The 20558-nt window shown below is 35.4% G+C and overlaps 1 protein-coding gene across 18 annotated transcripts in view; it reads left to right on the top strand.

Annotated features, from left to right (window-relative positions):
• The window catches only part of PHF20L1 (PHD finger protein 20 like 1), a 72758-nt gene that overhangs the window by 37035 nt on the left and 15165 nt on the right, over positions 1-20558 (top strand). For all 18 annotated transcript variants that reach the window (XM_079134497.1, XM_079134500.1, XM_079134482.1 and 15 more), the window contains 5 exons: positions 764-952; positions 1207-1416; positions 8071-8127; positions 9281-9388; positions 18427-18591. In XM_079134497.1, the coding sequence (XP_078990623.1) occupies positions 764-952; positions 1207-1416; positions 8071-8127; positions 9281-9388; positions 18427-18591 (729 nt within the window). The remainder of the gene's footprint in view (positions 1-763; positions 953-1206; positions 1417-8070; positions 8128-9280; positions 9389-18426; positions 18592-20558) is intronic.

Raw genomic sequence — 20558 nt, forward strand, 5'->3', positions numbered from 1 at the left:
GCAGATTTCCAAACATTTGTATTAAATTGTTAAAGATGTTTAAAAGACTCATTGTGTAAGTTGTTAAAAAACAAAAACATGAGGGCAAGAATAGTGTCATACTCTTTTAAAAATTCTTATTATTTGCCCATAATAAATATATTAATTTGTGTCCAATGTTTTTGAATGAATCAGGCCCAGACGTGTTTATAATAAAATCCATTGGGGGGAATAAAGATGAGATAGTTATTTACCATAGTCTTACTTTATCAGATAAAGAAAAACACTGACTATAATGTGTCTAAGAATTTTGTCACCTATGTCCCCTGCCTTTTTTTTACTTAGAATGTCTAGATTTGAAATGTAGCAAAAGAGTATATATATACATATATATATATATCACAAAAGATATATACATGTATATATCTCATTCTTTTGCTATAAAGAGACTATTTTCCCGAAGGAAAATTAGCAGTTTACACAATGATCTACAGTTAGAGAATTGACTGTAGTCTCACTGGGGGGAGCAACTTGAAATTGGTGTTCCATGTTATTTTATTTTAGTTCTAGTATGTTTGAGATTTTAGAGTTTTTGATTAACTCTTTTGGTGAGTAGGGCACAGTTTTTGCCTTTGGTTACCTTTGGAACATGCCATTCTTTGTGGATATCTTATAACAACACCAAAGGGCAGAATGTGAATCATTTTTCCCATTTATCTCCTTAAATATTATAAGATGACACTGGTATGTATCTGCTTCGTGAACATTGAAGATCTTTTTCTAGGTCCTCCACAGCCTGTGAATCCCCCTAGACCTTGCAAGCATAGTGAGCGGAGAAGAAGATCTCAGCGGTTAGCCACCTTACCCATGCCTGATGATTCTGTAGAAAAAGTTTCTTCTCCCTCTCCAGCCACTGATGGAAAAGTATTGTCCATCAGTTCTCAGAATCAGCAAGAGTCTTCAGTACCAGAGGGTAAAGTATATTGATTTCCTATAGAACAAAACATAACAAGATAAAGAAAAAACTAAGAGAGAAAGATTATTAGAGTGTTAAAAATTTCTGCTTTTCCTTTCTTAGATCTTTTAGGATTTATAAGCACTTTATTCTACAAATATTATTAGTGCCTTCTTTGTGTCAGGCATATTCAAGTACCACTGATCCATAGTGATAGTAATGGGGCCACTGTGTCTGTGTTAATATTATGTTGCATTCTTTATTTTGTGTAGTGCCTGATGTTGCACATTTACCACTTGAGAAGATGGGACCCTGTCTCCCTCTTGACTTAAGTCATGGTTCAGAAGTTGCAGTGCCACTAGCTCCTGATTCCTCTCTCCACAATGAATGTGCCAGGGCAGAAAAGGAAGATACCCAGAGGCTTATTAATCATTCTTCCAAAGCAGTGACTGATGGGCGAGGTGCTTCAGCAGCAGCAGCAGGTACAGAGATTTTGGTTTATAAGCAGCCAGGCTCACTCCTACTGGGTGTAAGCATTTTGATATTTAACTCCTTTTTTAAAATTCCTAGATGATTCCTTTTCATAATTACAGGTAACATTTGGAAGATAGTTTTTGCTGATATAAAAGTTCTTTCATGTGATCACTTTCTTAATCTAATTCCTCACTCACCTAATAGCTTCTACCTGCTTCTTTCGTATATACTTACTTGTACTAATTAGAATTATTAGAGCTAAATATAATTATAGATATTCTTACTTTTGGAGCTATAAGTTACTTAATGGGATCAAATCTTTGGTTTGGAGACTTTAATAGAATTTAATAGCTACAAAGCACGAAGTTTGAATTTAACTGTATACCTCTATCTTATATATAATCCCATATTTGGGGACAGAGTCCCCCAGATACAGTGCAATATGTTATAGTTCTTTGGGGACTCTATTATGTAAAATCAGGAATTCTTAACACAGTTTTAGGATGATTTTCTTTTTTTTTTTTATATACATGAAAGAATATTTAGAGGTATTTTATCAAGTTGAGTTTTTAAATCTAATAATGTTAATTCATAATTTCCATATATGGTTGCATTATTTTAGTAGTTTCATAGAATTATAACCATGTGAAGAATATTTATGTGTGTACGTGTGTATGTATGAACTTTTTTAGAAAGCAAATACTAGTCTCAGATGCTTTTCTGGTAAATTATTGATTTGGAATTGGATAGATGAAAGAGGTCTGAATTGAGTCAGTTCTGAAATGGAGAGCATAAAGCAGTTTGTTGATTTGCAGCTAGGTGTATTGGTGATAATTGTATTTAACAGCATCTTGCATGAAGCCACTTCATCAGCTCCTTGGATGTAGTATGAAGCTTGATGATACTTGCCCTTTTTTGCTTGTGGTATATATTGAAATAAAATGATAGAAGTGACTTGAGAAGCATACATTTATTTTGAATTTATTGCCTTTAATTTATTCCTTCTTCCAAACGAAAGATGTTACTATTATTGTATACAATTATTTACAATTTACAATTATTATTTACAGTTCTACTTTATAAAGATTGAATTTGTAAGTTTTGAAATGTTTCCTGTAATTTCTTTTTTTTAAATAACTTTTTATTATGTATGTATGTATGTATGTATGTTTGTGGTGCTGAGGATCAAACCCAGTGCCTCACATGTGCTAGGCAAGAACTGAGCCACAACCTCAGCCCCTCCTATAATTTCTTAAATCTGATCCATTGTCTTGGGACATTTTTTCTAAGTCTGGTCTTTCCTTGGGGCACTTAATTTTTCTTCTCCCCTTTTCCACAAGATATCTGAATTATCATTGACCTTTTGGGATATCTTTCCTGATGAAGGTCTTGTGTAATTCTTTAACATTCTTCACTTGTTACTGTATTGAATAGATGAAAAACATGTTGAATTTATAATGATATGTATCCATTTAGAAAATTATTTTTAGATGTGCAATTGAAAATATTTGTATTTTCCTTAACACACATATTCTCTAATAGTAAGACTGAACAATGTAAGTGACTATAAAATAACTGAGTGTTAGATTAGCCAGATTATTCATATCCTAAAATATCAGAGTGATAATTATGCATGGAAATCCTTGACCCCGGTGATTCTGCTTCTAACTAGAACATTAACTTATTCTCTCTCTCTCTTTTTTGTTTTCCAAATTTTTAGTATATTTATAGAGATATTCCTGACTATCTTGGGGATGTGCTCCTTGTTCCTCATCATTGTTAAAATATACTGGGGTAGAAGAAATGCACTCCATTCTTCATTTCCTTTTTAAATATAAGTAGTAACTATTTGGGAAGTAAATATAGTAAGATAGTTTCCTTGGAAAGTGGGAGGTGGAGAGAAGTTTAGATTTATCATGTGATAGACTTGTAGATATGTTTGTGGAGGAGCGAGGACCCGTGGGTATGGTGAGCATAGCAGATAGCAGTTGGCAACTTTAATTGCTTACATCAAAAGCAGTGCATGATCTTAAATGTTAATTGCTGAAAGTTAGTTTAATTAGAGGGTTGTGTACACTATTTGAATGAGAGTAGGTGGAATTCTAATTTGTTTATATGACCCCTTTTTTAATTTATTATCTTTTGGTGGAAGTAATAGAATTTAAGTCATATTCTAATTGGACATCTTTTGATTAAAAGGTATTAGCCTGTTTTACTTGCATTGAAATTCTAAGTGATCTGCATGCTTTTTGCAATATTTTTGTTATCTACTCCCTCTACACTCTCTACTTTTGTATTTTGTACTTTTGGAGTTCTGTCTGCACCCCCCCCCCAGCTTATTTTAGAGTCAAAGCACTGAGTTTTTATGTTTTTGTTCTTTATAGATATATCTAGTTGGTTATTTATCTTATTTATAAAGGAAATTTTATTATTCTTAATTTTCAAAGCTTTTCTAGAAAACATTATGTACATATCAGTGGCATTTTCTGGGTTGTTTTTGTTAATTTGAAACTCCTGAGAAATTTAGAATGATGAAAATATTAATAACTGGGAAGTAGCTTAGCAAACAGGTCTTTTTGTGTGCAAGATTCATGAGCACTGCTTAGTTTAGCAGTGGTGCTGAAAGATTGATGAGCTTATGCAAATGATCCAATCATTATGTACACCTGTTTATAACCAGTTAAAATTTTGGTTTTGATTATTTTTCCAGTAGAGATAGTGTGCTTGCATTAATCCACCTACATTCTTCCACTGGGATGGATGTTAACGTGACTGACCAAAGTTAGGAATACTTAGGTTGCCCACATTAGCAGAAAAGAGTAATCATAAATGTGTCATTTTATTTGTCAGAGTTCTTTACTTAACAGAGCCAAACAACTTGATGTGTGGATACAGTCTCAGGAGAACTTAGTTCTGCTAATGTCTGGGAATTTAGATCAAGTTTTTGAAAAGTTGCCTTTTGTGGAAAAAAAAAAATTCCTGTCTTGTGAGGGACCTTAGGCCCATACATATGTTTTCTTTGTGAAAATGTTGTCTTCATGTAGGGAACACTACATGCACAAGATATAGAATCTGCCCTAAGAAACTTGAGATCTACAAGTGACACAAAGCTATCTGAAATATAAATATAAATAGTAACAACAATTTTAGTATAAGATATTAATCATGGTATATAAGATTACTGTTGGGTCAGAGAAGATTGTCCTTAGGAGACTTCAGGCTGAGACGTGGCTTTTTAAGTGATCTTGGCTGGGTTGGCAGTGTGTCCACAGAGCAGTGCTGAAGGGACCACCTACCTGCCCTCTCTTCTTATTTTCTTTCAGCAAACATTAAACAGATCAGCCTCCTTGAAACTCAACTTGTCATGTGTACGATGAGGAGGTTTTTGTATATGATGTCTGCGGTCACTTTGGGCTCTAAATTTTGATTATTTATCACACCATCAATTGATGCATTTGATGAAGCCCAAGTTTATTTCAAAGAAAAGATGATGATATGTTAGGAGTACTAATTTTCCTCTATTCTTAGAAATGACCCTATTGTGTGAAGACATAATTGGGATTAGTAAATTGTATAAATATTGTATGAATATAGTTTTAAAACTTTTTAGTTACAAGCCCTGTGTTGAAAGAAATACCTATACTAACAAATTTCCATATTTCTCATTTTTTAGTAAATTAGTGCATAGTGCATAAATATTGGGATATTTGTGTCTGTTTATCAAAGAATATTTTAGTTATTTTGGATGTAAATATTGGATTAACATGTGTATGACGACTGTACAATATATAATCTTATCAAGATATTCATTATCAAGCCAGTAAACTTTAGGTAATTTGATGTAGTTTAATTTCAACTGAAATTCATTAAGCTTTTCTTCATTTGCATTCAAAGTCATATCTTGAATCAGTTTTTGAATGAAATGTAGATATGAGTAAATAAATAAACATGTGAATTTCTCATTATAGTTAAAATAGTTGGACTCTTCTTGGTTAACATACTTTTTTTTGTTAAGGAAAAACAAATGTAGGTTTTATTAATGTAGGGATTATTTAATGTAATGTATTTAATGTAGCAATTATTAGTCTGAGTATTACAAAAAAGCATGACAGAAACTACATAATCTGGCAGTAGCTGGTTTTAAAATGACTTTTATTTCTATGCCAACATCAGCTGTGAATTTATTATCTAAGAGCTTTTTTGTTTTAAATTGTTTTGAACTTATTTCTCAGAATTGTTAAAACTATGACTGCAGACTCTGCTGTACTTCCACCCCTACTGCAGATGTTACTGGTTTCTACAGGTTCCGTGGAGCATCTTGGGGTCATCTCTCTCTTTTTTTTTTTTTTAACCATATGAATCTGAAATCATTAGCACTCATCCTAGGAAGGGCTTGAGAAATCATTCTACATTACTGATTTTGCAATTGTGTGTAAGCAGGTGTGATTCAGAGTTCTACCTTTTTTACTTCAAAGTATTTATATTATGTTTTGCTTTTTTGTTTCCATATTAGACTTCTACATAACAGTTTATTTGAAGAAAATGTTGTGTTGATAAAATTTAGTTTAAGAATCATAATGAATTAATGTTCTAGTACTCAGGTTTTCAAATTCTGGTACATTGAAATAAAAACAATTAGTGAATTTCTTGTAAAAGTAAATGTATTCTTTTGTTGAATTCTAGAATAGGTCTGTTTTGTATATTTGTGTGTAAGTATCAACAGCCTAGTCAGTATTTTATTTCCGAATATTTATTTTAATATCCTTCCTTGTATAAAATATGGACAACCCTTGACTAGTTTCCCAATTTCACTTTTGAAATCTTACCGATTAATGATATCTAAAGGTTCGGAAGCCACTGGAACCCATGACAACCACTCTGGAACTAGCTCTTCTGAAAGCACTCTGAGACTGACTGCATCACTTCTCCTGCACCGTTCTTGTTCTGAAGCAGTGGTCCATAGCCATTGCATTGCTCTTCCATGTGCCAGTGGAGTCGGGTGGAGCACATTAGGGTCAGTGAAGTAGCCCAGTAAGACAGTTCCTTTGGTCTCATACCCCCACCCACCCCAGGACATCTCAGATGTCATTGCTCCATCTCTTGCCCTGGAGATCCAGAGCTCCAGAGAAGGAAGAGCCTAAAAGCCAGTAGTCATTGTCAAGTGCTGCTTCTGAATGTGTCTGTGCCCACGGAGGATTTAGAAAGCATGTCTTATTGTTTGAATTATAAGTGCTTTCTCATTTTCAAAAAAAGATTGCATAATATCGTGAAGTTTCTAAGGTGCCAGAATTAGTAAACAGAAGGAAGTGATACATTTGTATAACAGTATTGATAATAAGGAAGTGTAATGATATTTCTCTTTACTCTGATGTCTCTTTCATTTTTTCTGATGTAACAAATTAGATTATCATGATTCTTATTAATTTGCAACTTTATTAGACCCTTATTGATATTTGATTTGAGTGATACTTTTGTATTTTGTGTTTAAATCATGTAAAATATTTGAAATAAGATGAATGAAATGCTACTTTGATACTGTTGTAGAGTTATTTTTTTAAAAAATAAAAAAAACTTGTAAATGGTAATATTGCATAATTTAATAAACCAAAATTATACTGTACATGCACTGTAGTATATTTCGTAGATTAACCCTAGCCACAAATAAGGTCTTAACATTGGGAATAACTGAATATGAGTTGAGGAGCTTGGTTAGTTAACTACCCTGTTATGGAAGTATGATATTTGTTTAAAAATGTATTTTGGACTTTTAGATAATAATACTTAAGCATCATTAAGATTGAATATTTTCCTGTGTAAACATGCCCTGTGTTTTATCTTTATATATAGACCAAAAATGATTTGTTTAATAGTCCGTTTTGGCTATAATCATTATCTAACAACAATTCAAGAAGAAATTCAGAGGAATATTTGTTTTAGGCAACAAGAGGTTGGATATTATCTTTAAAATTTTACATAGTTTGTTGCAAAATGGTATACTTTAACATGAAGTTTAATAGTTCTTTTGGATGCTTTGAGTAGCATTCACATTAAAACCACAGAAGCGGGAGTGGTACATGGATCCACTGCTCAAATGGATTTCTGCACCTTCACGATTGCCAAAGGCTGTGGTGCTATGGCAGACCTTTACTGGTGGCTTAGGACAAACAGTTATCTTCACTGTTGGTTGTGGTTAGATCCATAGTAATACTATTTCTGGAAATGGTGTCATCTCAAATTATTACTCCACTACAAAAGAGAAAGTGAAAAAGAGTACTTATTTACTAGGCACTGGTCTAAGCATTTCACATATTTTCATTCAGCTAATCCTGATAACAGTACGGGGTAGATCTTTATATTTGTATTTGACAAATACAAAAACTGAAGTACATAGACATTAATGACATACTCAAGGCCTTACCGCTTAGAATATGGTAGAAACAGAATTGACACCTGGTAGTCTCAAGGAGAAAAAATCACCCTTAACTTACTGGTCTTTTGAAGCAAGGAATTCCACTTCATTACTTATTCAGACAGTAAAATAACATAGATCTTTAAAGGAAAAGAGTCTTGTGTAGAGTTTTGTGAGCAACTGTAATTTAAAACATTGTCCCATATTTTTAATCTTTTAAACTGAATTTATATCTTTTCTCCCTAATCTACAGGAATATTGAAAACAGAAAAAAAAGTGAAATTGGAAGAAAAAAGCTCAACTGCATTTGGTATGAACAGAAAGTAATCTTTAAACAAAAGACTAGAGAGCTTGATAGAGAGGGAGGACAGAGTCTTTCTCTTCCTTTTCCCTCTTAAAGCTGCGTTATGTGTATTTGATCCTTTGCTTTAGTGCTTATTAGTGTTAGTTGGCTCCAGATTTACCATTTCTTCAGTACAGTTCTTGTAGTTTTATATGTATTTATTGTCAGGAGAGTGACTTTTCTAAGAAGTTGCTATTTCTGAACATCTCCAGTTTAAATCATGGATGTTTAAAAATAAGCCTCCACTTAATATTGTTGAGACCTAGAGGGTAGACTATACATTAGTCATTTCTTTTCAGGGTTTCTTCTTCAACATGCCTGATGAAAAGGTTGCTGAGATTTCTGCTTACTTTTCTGGCTTCTGCGCTATAGTGACTAAAAGGCATGCAGTAATGGATGATAGCCTTAAATGGTCTTTAGCTTAGGTAATTGCAGGTTGGGTCCCTGAAAGTTGGTCAAATGTGGTTGACAGATTGTGGCCTAAACCATTCTGAGTTGAAACGATAGATGCTAGAATATATGTGATGATTTGATTTGAAATAAAATGTTGTAAGGTATCCATTTATTTAAGGTACACACGATTGGAAAAAAGTGCTTTAAAACTTTAAGGAAAATCAGTATAATAAAATATTTTTTTCCTCTTTGTACTTAGTCTTAATTCTTATAGACAGAGAAAGTGATGGAAGACTGGGGCTATTTATGGATTGATAAATTTAAAAATTTTTTTCTTAAGAAAAGTCCAAACTCTTCTAATATTTTCTCATTAACTTATGTATGGAAATGCTGAGTTTCCTCTTTTATTAAAGATGGGGTTTAACTTCTTGCCACATGAGGGAAATTGAATTTTTTACTCGTTTAAAGGTTTTAACCACTGTCTGTGTTAACTTTAAGGTGTCAGGAATTGGGATTTCTCAACACTGCTAATGAAGATCCCCTCTTATAGTCCAATAAACTAAGCAGGAGTTCCAGACTCATGACATGAGCAGTGTAATTGAATCCATCCATTCTGGGCAGGTGACTGGAATAGCTGCTGAAACCATAAATGCTGCTGTTAGGTTAACCATAGAGGGGCCACTCGGGATCACTCATGATTACTGAAGTGTTTGCTTTTATTGTTTAGGTAAGAGAAAAGAAAAGGATAAAGAAAGAAAGGAGAAGAGAGACAAAGATCACTACAAACCAAAACAGAAGAAGAAGAAGAAGAAGAAAAAGAAATCTAAGCAGCATGGTAAGTATGCTGGTAGTTATTCCTGTTTCTTAATATTAGAGAGTCTTTTAATTCTCCCCTTTTATTAAAATTGAGATGTAACAAGATCCCCATGTATTGACAACTGACACATTCTTGTAACTTCCCATTTTCTTGTAATTTCAAAAATGTACGTCTCTGCTTTACTCTGTTCTGTAAATTAATCATTGTAACTGGTTAGACTTTCATTTTCAGCATTATGGTGGACTAGATACTCTGACCAAGCACCTTCAACATACCAAAAGAATCATTCTCCTTTATGGAGTCCCTTTCGTTAACTTTCCAGAATGAGGAAGAAATACAGATTTTTTTTTTAAGACTTAAGACAGAATTCACTACCAGCAGTCTATCTCTAAAGGAAATCCTGAAGGATGTATGCAAAGGGAGAGGGGAAGTGATGACAAGAGGAAGATTGAGATGCCAGAAGATATGATGAGTTCAGTTAAATTTGAATATTCCCCATGTAATATAGTTTGATTTCTTGGGAAAACAAGATGAAGTGATATAGAACAGAAATACATAATAATGGCTCTTACATTGGGAGGCACATACTTGTATTTCATTGTTTCTAAGCTCCTTTTGTTGATTTGGAGGAACATAAGACTTTGTGACTTATAGGCTTCAATAAGTTAAATGCACATTATAAAATTTCTCACATTAGTGTTAAAGAACAGAAGCACAGAGTATAATTACCATAGTAGAAGGAAGAAAAAAATGTAATGAGGAAAACATCCACATCCAAGGAAGACAGTAAGATAGAAAATTATAGAAAAAAAGAGAAAAATATAAATTGCAAAATAAGGTATTAGAAATAAATCCAAATATATCACTATTTATGGTTATATAAGAAAGATTATCATAGTAGCTTTTAAAATCCGATTCCCTTTTATTTGTAAATGATGTATGTAAATATAAGGATGGAGAAGATTGAGAAATGTTAGGGATAAAGTTATGGAAAGAATTTGGTAAGTAAATAATGACCAAGAATAGAAATTAGAATAGATGTATTAATAATAGGTAGTCATTAAGGCAAGAATTATTCCTAGACATGAGGTTAACATGAAATGATGAAGGTTCAGTTCTCTTTATATCTTCTTAGATATAAAATGTCTAAATTTCATCATTGAATAATGTCATCATATTGGAATTAGAAAAATTAACAAAAGTGAAAAATGTTCTGTAAGAATAAAAGAAGTAGTACCCCATGGTGAGAGTGACAGGCTCATGTAGACACTTCAGTTTCTGAATCTCTGATTTCTCAGACACAGATGGTTCTTAAAACTGACCACATGAGGCAGGTTTAAGTAATTCTCAGCAAATGTTAGATATTGGTATGATACAGACCTGAAGTTTCTGACCACAGTATTGCCACAGAACCAGTATCAAAAAGATAAATAGAAAAGCCCCGAATGTTTAGAAATTAGCCAACATACTTCTAAATAACTCATGGATCGAAGAACAAGTCCAAAGGAAAGATTAAAAAAAAAATGGGAATCTGAAAGATGATGGAAATATTGAATGTTAAAACTTTGTGAGTGTAGTTCAATGACACACAAACAAAATGTTGTCATACATGTGTGTATTAGTAAAGGAAGAACAACAGCTAAGCTTTCAAATTTAAGCACACTAGCAAAATTTATTGAACTAAAAAATTGCTAGAAAGAATTTTAAAATGCCAAATTTAATTATTCAAAAAACTAATCAACAAGCCCCTGGAAAGACTGATTAAGGAAAAAAGAAGAACTGCAAAAATAAACATTAGGAATGAAGAGAACATTCGTACGCTCCAGACATGAAGACGATGCTGTAAACGTTATGCCAGGGCCTTTGAAGGAGGGAGGAAGGTTTGGGCAACTGCCAGATACCACACTCAGAAAGAAGGTACAAACCTTGGTAGTCTCCAAACCTTCAAGGAAATTTAATCAGTTATTTTAAAAATCTCAAAGAAAAAAGTCAGGACCAGAATGTTTTGTTGCTAAGTTTTACCAAAACTAAAGGAAAACAGAACTCTGAATTTGTATAAATTATTTCAAAATTTAGAAAAAGAATAATCCCATAGTGGGTGAATAGGGCTTCCCTCAAAAATATATGCCCACATCCTAATCCTTGGTACCTATGAATGTGTCCATATTTAGGCATAGGATCTTTGCTGAAGTGATTTAAGTACAATATGTCAGAATGAGAAGTCAGGGTTTAATGTTAGACCCCTAAATATAGTGCTTTAAGACTCCCAGGGATGAAGGACTAGGGAACACATAGGCAGAGACTGGAGTAATGCAGCCGTAGGCCAGGGAGCTGGTACTGCCAGAAGCTCAAGAAACAAGGAAGGATGTGCCCTGGAGTCTATCAGCCAAGACCTGATTTTGACTTAAGAGTTTTGAGAGAATAAATTTTTTTTTTTTTTGTTTGTTTGTTTGTTTGTTTGTACTGGGAATTGAACTTAGAGACAGGGTCTCACTGAGTTGCTTAGGACCTCACTAAATTACTGAGGCTGACTTTGAACTCGTGATCCTCCTGGCTTGCCTCCAGAGCGGCTGGGAATACAGATGTGTGCCACCATGCCTTGTAAATTTCTGTTGTTTAAAGCCACCAGATTTTTAGTACTTTCTCTTTTTTTAAAATTTTTATTTTTTTATTAACTTTTTTTGACTGACTTTTTTAAAAATAAAAATTGTTTTCATACATGTATATAGGGTAATAATGTCTGTCTTAATCTACTGTCCTTCCCATCCCCACCCACCCCACCCCTCCCCTTATTCCTCTCTGTACAATCTAAAGTTCCTTCATTCTTTCCTACCCACCCCTAACTATGGATCAGCATCTGCTTATCAGAGAAAACATTCAGGTTTTGGTTTTGGGGGATTGGCTTATTTCACTTAGCATGATATTCTCCAGTTCCATCCATTTACCTGCAAATGCCATAATTCATTCTTCTTTAAGGCTGAGTAATATTCCATCGTGTATATGTACCACATTTCTTTATCCATTCATCTGTTGAAGGGCATCTAGGTTGGTTCCATAGTTTCACTTTTGTGAATTGAGCTGTTATAAACATTGGTGTGGCTGCATCACTGCAATATGCTGATTTTAAGTCCTTTGTGTATAAACCTAGGAGTGGGATAGCTGGGTCAAGTGGTGGTTCCATTCCAGGTTTTCTGAGGAATCTCCATACTGCTTTCCATTTAGTACTTTCTTGTGGCACAAAAAACCACTTAATGAAATTCACCACAGTAAGAGGTAAAGGAGAACAAACATTACTCTCTATAAATTTCAATATCTATATGCACTTGGTTTTCTTTTTAGGACTGTGTTAGCTGAGTGAAATCTTAGTTAGAAACATTACAGGCCTAAGTAAGTAAGAGAATTCATGTTCATGGTTTGGGATATTCAATATTGAAAAAATGTCAGGTCATGTTAAATAGATCTGTGGATTCAGTGCTGATTCTGAAACTTAATATGGAAGAATAAAGAGCTAGAAATAATACAATAACTCTTGAAGAACAAGAAGATTCACTATTCATCTATAGTTATTAATGTACTGGTATTTTGGAGAAATATATGTAATGATCAAGGACAAAATAGATAGTCCAAAGCAAATCCATCATATTTATACAGAGCTTGTTTTGAAGATTAGTGGGTTAAGGATAAAGATTAGTAAGTGGCAGAACAATTTGTTATTAAGATGGGGTAGAAAATGGAAAATGCATCCTTACCTTACACCATGCACAAAAGTTAATTTCAGGTTTATGAAAGACTTACATGTGAAGAGAAAATTATAAAGCTTTGAAGGACAGTATAGGAAAATATCTTCATCATCTATAGTCAGGGAAGACTTTCTAAAGAAAAATCCTAGCCCTGATGGGAAAAGTTGAAAATACGGCTAGACTGAAATTAAGAACTTTTGTTCATCAAAAAACAGAGAGTGAAAAGACAAACCACAATAAATATGACACATATCCCTGACGAAAAATTAGTATTTTGAATATATTTCATACTCCTTCCTAAATCAAAAGTGGAAATGACACAGAATAAAAAAGGGCAAAGACTAACAGGTTACTCACGGAGAAAGAAACCTCAGTTGAATCATAGTAAGATGTTCAGTGTAGTGAGAGGCTGGATAAACGCAGTTTTTAGAACATAGTGAAGTGTATTTCATACCTGCCATGTTGCTAACATTACAAGGTAGGTACATTCTCAGATGTTGCTGAGTAATGGAAGCACATGTATAACTACCATGGAAAATAGGGTGAATGCCATCCTGTAAACTTGAGGAGGCGTGCACCATGGGACCTGAAAGTTCCTGCGGAAACTCACTATGGTGCATGTGCAGCTCATGCAGCCAGCTCTCCTGGAAGTCACTGTGTCCCGTCAACAGGGCCACTGGGTGAGGTGAAAAGCCTAATTACATCTGCAGGACTCTTCAGGGACAGGATGTTAAGCTGAAAAATCCAGTCACTGAAGAGAACATGATTCTATTTAGGTCAGGATTAAAATGCTATAGTACTAAGTAGTATATTTTTAGTGATTTGATTATGTGGAAAGCAAGAGAATAATGAATAGTACCTACCTCTGAGGTGGGAAAGGGATATTTTATCAGTTCAGTTTGGAAGGTGACACAAAGGAGGCCTCAAATGGTGATTTTTTTTCTTAAACTGCATGGTTGGTACCTGAGCATTTTGTGGTATTGATCATCTTTATGTCATGCTCGTTTTTTTCCATATTCATTAAACATTTAATAAAACCAGTTTTTTAAAAGAATTAAATGTATAAATGTAGCCAGGCAGTGTTGTAGTGGGTAATCATGATTGGGAAATTCTTCAGATTTCAACTTTCTCCATAGTTCGAAAATAACATCTAATTTTTCCACAGGATGTGAGGTTCCTACATTCTCTAAAGCTGCCAGAATAAATTTGAAGATAAAGGATCAAAGTGGGATTGACAAGCTTGAAAGCTCTTTTCAGAGTCTTAAACACAGTCTTTCCACACACTACTGTACCTCCGTTGCTTCTCATGTTTTCCCTCCTACCTGCCTGCCCTCCCCCTAGCCCAGCCTTGTTCCCTTCATGTACTAGCTAGGAGCACTGTAAACAAGTCATTAATCATGAACTCTGATTACCAAATACCCTCCTGTGAGTGGTGTGTCAGAAACTTCAAGCTGCAGATAAAACTGCATGATGAACTCCCCACTGGTCAGTCCAGGGGATGAGCTTGGCCAGGTGCTCCAGTGGTGACCCTGAATCCTCCCTCTAGGAGTGGCCAGCTGTTGAAGCCATTCGATGCTGTATCGGTGAACTGAGGTCTGCTCTACTCTTCAGTAACAGTCACAGAATCTTATATGCTGAAACATGGGAAATTGGGGAGAAAGATAGCAGTGAGGAGCTGATAAACAGACTAAGAAAGGGGCACATGTGGTAGTAAAGGGTGGGGTAGAGGGCTTGTGAGAAGGCAACAAGTGGTAACTTGAAAGAAGACTCATTAGAATCGGAGAGCAAAAACTGCAAAGAAAACTTGCATCTTAGAATAGTGATCAACCCTGAACTTCAGTAACCTTTATAATGAGCCCTTTAAAAAAATAACACTTTAAATTATATCTGTCGATATTAGTGTATATCTGTGTCTGTATATGTAATGAAAAGAAAAGAACCTTGTACTTGGCTTATATTTTAAAATTAGGCCTATAAGTGAACATCCTCACTTTGTCCATGGAGTCCTGGTGAATGCTGAGGATGCACAGAAGCATTGCTATTTGTAAACACAGGTGTTGACTCTGGTAATCACCAGCATCTTTATAATTAATTACTCCATTTCAGAAAAATTTATTCTGGGCTGTTTACATTCATTTGGAAGTGATACTTTTCACAAAAGATTGGAAGAGTGGTCTTTAAGTTGAAAGTATGGGGTTTTTAGTAACTTTAAAAATGTAAAGTCATCTTAATGTTTAAGAATTCATAGTTTTACTGCTTGAAGTTCCTAGTAGAAAATGTTTCTTAGTGTACAAGTAGCACCATGAGGGATTTTTAAACATCTTTTAGTTCCTTGTGATATTTGGCACATCCTGCTGGTACTCATTATATACCAAACACTAAGCATTCTATACATATTAATTCATGTAATCCTCATGCTAACTCTGTTCAGTGGTGTCTGATAGCTGCATTTTATAGTTAACTATAGCAGAGAGAGGGTCATCTAACTTGGTATAACTAACAAATAGTAAAAAGCAAATTCAGACCCATATAGTCTAAATTTTAAGTTTGAACCACTGAGCTATGTTAATTTTATCTCCTAAACCTTCAGGATTGTTTATCAGACTGTATTCTTCCTTCAACAGTTTTTTACCTATATTTCTTATCATACTAAGTTTTTACTCTTTTATTTTTAGTGAGATCACAGAGGCAGCAGTTTAGCTAAGTGGATCTTCACAGCTATTCAGTGTAGTATTGGGTTAGGGCATTGTGATGTCCAGAACTAGTTTATGAGATACAAGACTAGCATCAGGTTCAGACTGTGAGGACGAGGAATTGCCAAGTTGGGGTTTGCTAGTGACACCTTTGCCAGTTTTTAGTTTTGTTACTTTGCTCACTTCATCTTTTTCTTGAGCCTGTTAACATGAAACCAAAGATGAGCAGAGATTAAAAAGAGCTAGAACTAGAAATGCAGAGAATGCATAATAAAACTCAAGGTTCCCTGACAGGAGCTTGTAAGCATGTGGATTGACCTTCAGTACAAGTGATGAGCATGTGCAGATATCTACTAGAAAGGTGTGACCTGGTGATGAGGGTGGCACAAAATAAATCCATTTAAAATTCAGAAAAGCTGGACTGATAGAGGAAGGGGAGTAATGTAGGAAGTTACTTCTGCTTTAAGCCTGGAAACAGCAGTGGATTCTGATTCATAGTAGCCAAAGAGGGTAGGAGTAGAATGCAGGTAGGGTAAAAGGGCCAAGACAATTCAGTTATTTGAGAATATAATGTAGGGTGATTTGTTATCAGCCATGTTTTACTTTTAGCACCAAATTGGAATTTCTGTCATTATTTTTACAGATTCCTCTGTTTGCTTTTCCTGAGAGGGCAACGTAGAATGTAGTATTTAGAGGGCAGCTTTGGAGAGGTTTCAAATCTTGTTCTCCATCTCAGTTTACTCATTTCCCAAATGGTAGTGATCATTTTGACTTTGAATATGTATTATCAAGATCAGATAGCGTAATCTTTGTAACATACATGTTACAGTACCTGACATTTAATAGATGCCCTTCTCATATCTGTGCCTAGGTAACTTAGTGATGGGCAGGCTACACAGTTACTGTAAACCTCAAAGAGGCAGAAGAACACAGTGGTAGGCACAGTTGCTCCATTGTCTGATGGCATCAGCATCGTCTGCTGGTGTTCCTGTACCCCGCTGCTGGGTCTGAGGCTTTTATAATAGGCTTTTCAGGTAGTACACACTTGCTTTAAATGGAAATCCACTCATGGTGCTTGTTGGTTAAGAGTGAGGCTTCTGGAGTCAGGCCAACTAGGTTTGGTGTTTCCTTTACCATTGACGGCTGAGTGTCCATGGACAATTTATTTAACCTGTTCTGCCTCGGTTTTTTCACTTGTGAAATAGTACTAGCGATTGACCCTCTCTTATGGAATGGTGGTGAGGATTAAGAGTTAGTACATAGAATGTGCTTAAATTTTTCTTTTTGGCACAGAGTTAGCTGTGCTCTGGTTATTATGATGTTTCTCTGGTTATTATGATGTTTACCGTGTAAGCCTCCCATGGCCACTTGCACAGATGACTACAGTGTATATTTATCTTCTTCAGGTTCAGATGTCCGGAATGAGTTTCACTGGGCTAAAAGTGGTGTAGTAGCAGGACTGCATTCCTTCATGGAGGCATAAGGGAACAGTCCCTTTGTCTTTGTCTTTTCTAGCTGCTACATTTCTTGGTTCTGGTCCCCCCTCATCCTCAACGCCAGCATTGGCCAGAGAAGTCTCTTACCACTTCATTCTGACACTGGCTCTTCCTCTCTTACTTTTAAAGACCCTTAAGATTCCTTTGGATAATCTAGCTGGTTAATTTAATTTCATCTATAGCCTTAAATTCCCCCTTGTCATGTCCTTGGAAATATTTTCAGGACCCAGAAACTAGAACAGAAGCATGTGCGGGAACTGTTTTTCTGTCTACTACACGCCAGCTTCTGATGAATGCTCAGAACTGACCTGTGTATTGCTACTCTTCCCTTATAAACTTGATTTTTTGCCTTTTTCCTATCTTTCTTCAACTCCACCTGTGCTTCTCCCCTTTTATTTATTTTCTAACCTGCCTCAGTAGCATCCCTTGCCTCATGCTCAGTTAAGGAGACAGACACCTCAGGTGGAAGCTTGCTGTTCTTCCATCACTGTACCTATGTTAGCATGGAAGGAATGTCTCTCTCTCTCCTGAGAATCTCATCTCTCAGCACCATCAACTTGGGAAATGCCTAGAATCACATCCTCATTCCCTCAGGCTACATAGGGCTCTCCCCTGGTGTACATCTGTAAGATTCATCCCAAGCTGAGAAGAACACAACTTTGACAGAGCTTTTCTAGGACCAGTTTATTTCTTTCAGAGGTTTTTTGCTTGAAAGATTTATTTATCAAATTATCACTATAATACTGTGCTAGACATTAGGGGACCCTCTTCACAAACTGTAAAAAAAAAAAAAACAACAAAAAAAGACTAATCCCATCTTGCATATTTTACCACACACATAGTTGTGATTATGGAGGAAGATGTAGAAATCATTATTTTTTGTGTCTCGAACACCTGACAAGAGTTTACTGGTACCAGTTAGAACCTGGGAATCCCTGCTGAGTGTGCTTTATGGTGTACAAATTTCCTGATCAGATGCATCATGATCTAGCTGTTCACAGATGAGAGAAGGTGGTAGTGGGATTGTTTTACATACTCTGAAACATGACTTCCTCATGACTTTTGTAGTGACCTTTCTTGATTACTTGATACTTTATTAATATGTCTTTGTGTATCTTATGTTGCAGACTATTCAGACTATGAAGACAGTTCCCTAGAATTTTTGGAAAGGTGCTCTTCTCCACTAACTCGATCTTCTGGGAGTTCTCTGGCTCCGCGAAGCATGTTTACGGAGAAAACTACAACCTATCAGTACCCCAGGGCAATTCTGTCCGTTGATCTTAGTGGTGAAAGTATGTGTAACTGTGTAATGGTTAAAACAAGACTAAATTCCTAACTGTGGAATTCAGAACATTCACAAAGTTGTTGCATAAACTAATAGGAAAATCACAATGTTAGAAATTTGAGCTATATTCTAATTTGTATGAAGTAAAATTGACTTTTGTACTTCTTTGTGGGAAAGAGAATAAGGCAACTAATACCAATGTCTACTGTATATAGATTTTATCATCGATGCTTTTACATATATTTCCATAATCTTTTCTACCAACTTAGAAAGTAGTATTGTTATGCACATTTTATAAATAAAACAAGCAAAGGCTTACAGTAATGTTATGGTTAATTAGTGTTAGAATTAAAACTCAAACTGAGGTCTTTATTAGCTCCAGAGAGAATACTTTTCCTACCACATATTTAGCATAATCTTTAAAATGTACCTTAGATCTGTAACCAAAGTTTGGGACTGTGCTAAGGTCAGTGATTTATGCACAGTCAGGAATTAGGCCATGTCAGGCTGAAAAGAGCACTAGAATTGGAATTTTCAGATCCTTCTCCCAGTCCACTCCTGCTAGTGGAAGGTGATGACTCCTACAACTCCTTCTAATCCTAAAGCAGGAGCGGGAGAGACTTTTCCACCTCTAGACACTGGTGCAGTGGCTTCACTGTAGAGCTCTGACACAGTAGGGACCAGAGTCCAGATGACAGATAAAGATAGAGGCTTCATCTTTGATAAAGCCCAGGGATCTTTGTGGGTGGGCTTGCTTCCTATCTTAACCCTCCTTAGTGCCCTAGTGGTAGATACTAGGTTTGATTACCTTTTGCACTGTTATTGCTGACTCTCTTCCAGGCCTAACTCCTTCCTGGCTCATTTTGAAGAAGAGCATATTCTCCCCTTTACTATGAAATAAGCACATGGTACTTTTGAAATATCAGAGAAAAGATTAAGAGAAATGATGCTCTCTCCCCTCTGCTCTTTCCCAATAAGCACAAGTCACTTTTTTTCCCATTGAGTCTGGTGGCTCTTAACACCAGGTGTACATTATAATCATTGCTGTAGTGCTTTTAAAATTTTGGGTCCTACCAAAATTAGATGAGATTTCTGGGAGGATCCTGCCAAGATACAGCTTCTGGGCAAGGTTTAGAAATCATGTAAAAACATTCATACCGTGAGCCATCAAGATTGGAAGATGGTGTCTTAGTAGAGAGTGTTGGAGAGTAGTTGTTTATATCAGGCTAGCAATAGTGCTAGACAAGAATACTGAAGAAAGGATGTAAACAGTCATGTATGCACCCTCACTTCCACCCTGCCTTTTGTATAATTAGCACTGGGCTAGGAGGAAGAAGAAAAGGGGTGTTTAGTAGAAGTAGAGGTTTGCAAATGTGAACACATATCACAACTATTTGGAAGACACATTTTCTGAGCCTTGCCCTCAGAATATCTGATTAATGCAGGGCATGGTGGTGCACACCTGTAATCCCCATGACTTAGGATGTCAAGGCAAGAGGATCACAGGTTCAAGCACAGCCTCGGCACTGCAGTGAAGCTCTAAACAACTTAGTGAAATCCTGTCTCAAAAAATAAAAAGGACTGGGGATGTGACTCAGTGGTAAACACCCCTGGATTCAATCCCCAGTACCAAAAAAAAAAAAAAAAAAAGAATTTCTGATTAATAAGTTCCCAGGTGATGATTATGTTGCTGGTCTGGGAACCCCACTTTGAGAATACTATCTTGTGAACCAGCAATAATAGTTCAAGGGGTAGCCGTTCAAAGGAAACTGGTATCCTGTGGCCACTCAGATGTAGCCATTTTCCCCATGCCTCCTCATCTGTGTAAGTGTAAGAGGAACTTTTATTTGCTATTTTTATACAACTTTGAACTCAGTGATTCATTTACTTGGCCCCCAAAATTCAGCCAAACATATGTTTAGTACTTAGAAGTTGGTTATTCAAACTGAATTTTCTGGTTAATTTGTTAAATTT

The sequence above is a fragment of the Sciurus vulgaris genome, assembly GCF_902686455.1.
Source record: "Sciurus vulgaris genome assembly, chromosome: 1".
In the NCBI taxonomy this organism is placed as follows: Eukaryota; Metazoa; Chordata; class Mammalia; order Rodentia; family Sciuridae; genus Sciurus; species Sciurus vulgaris.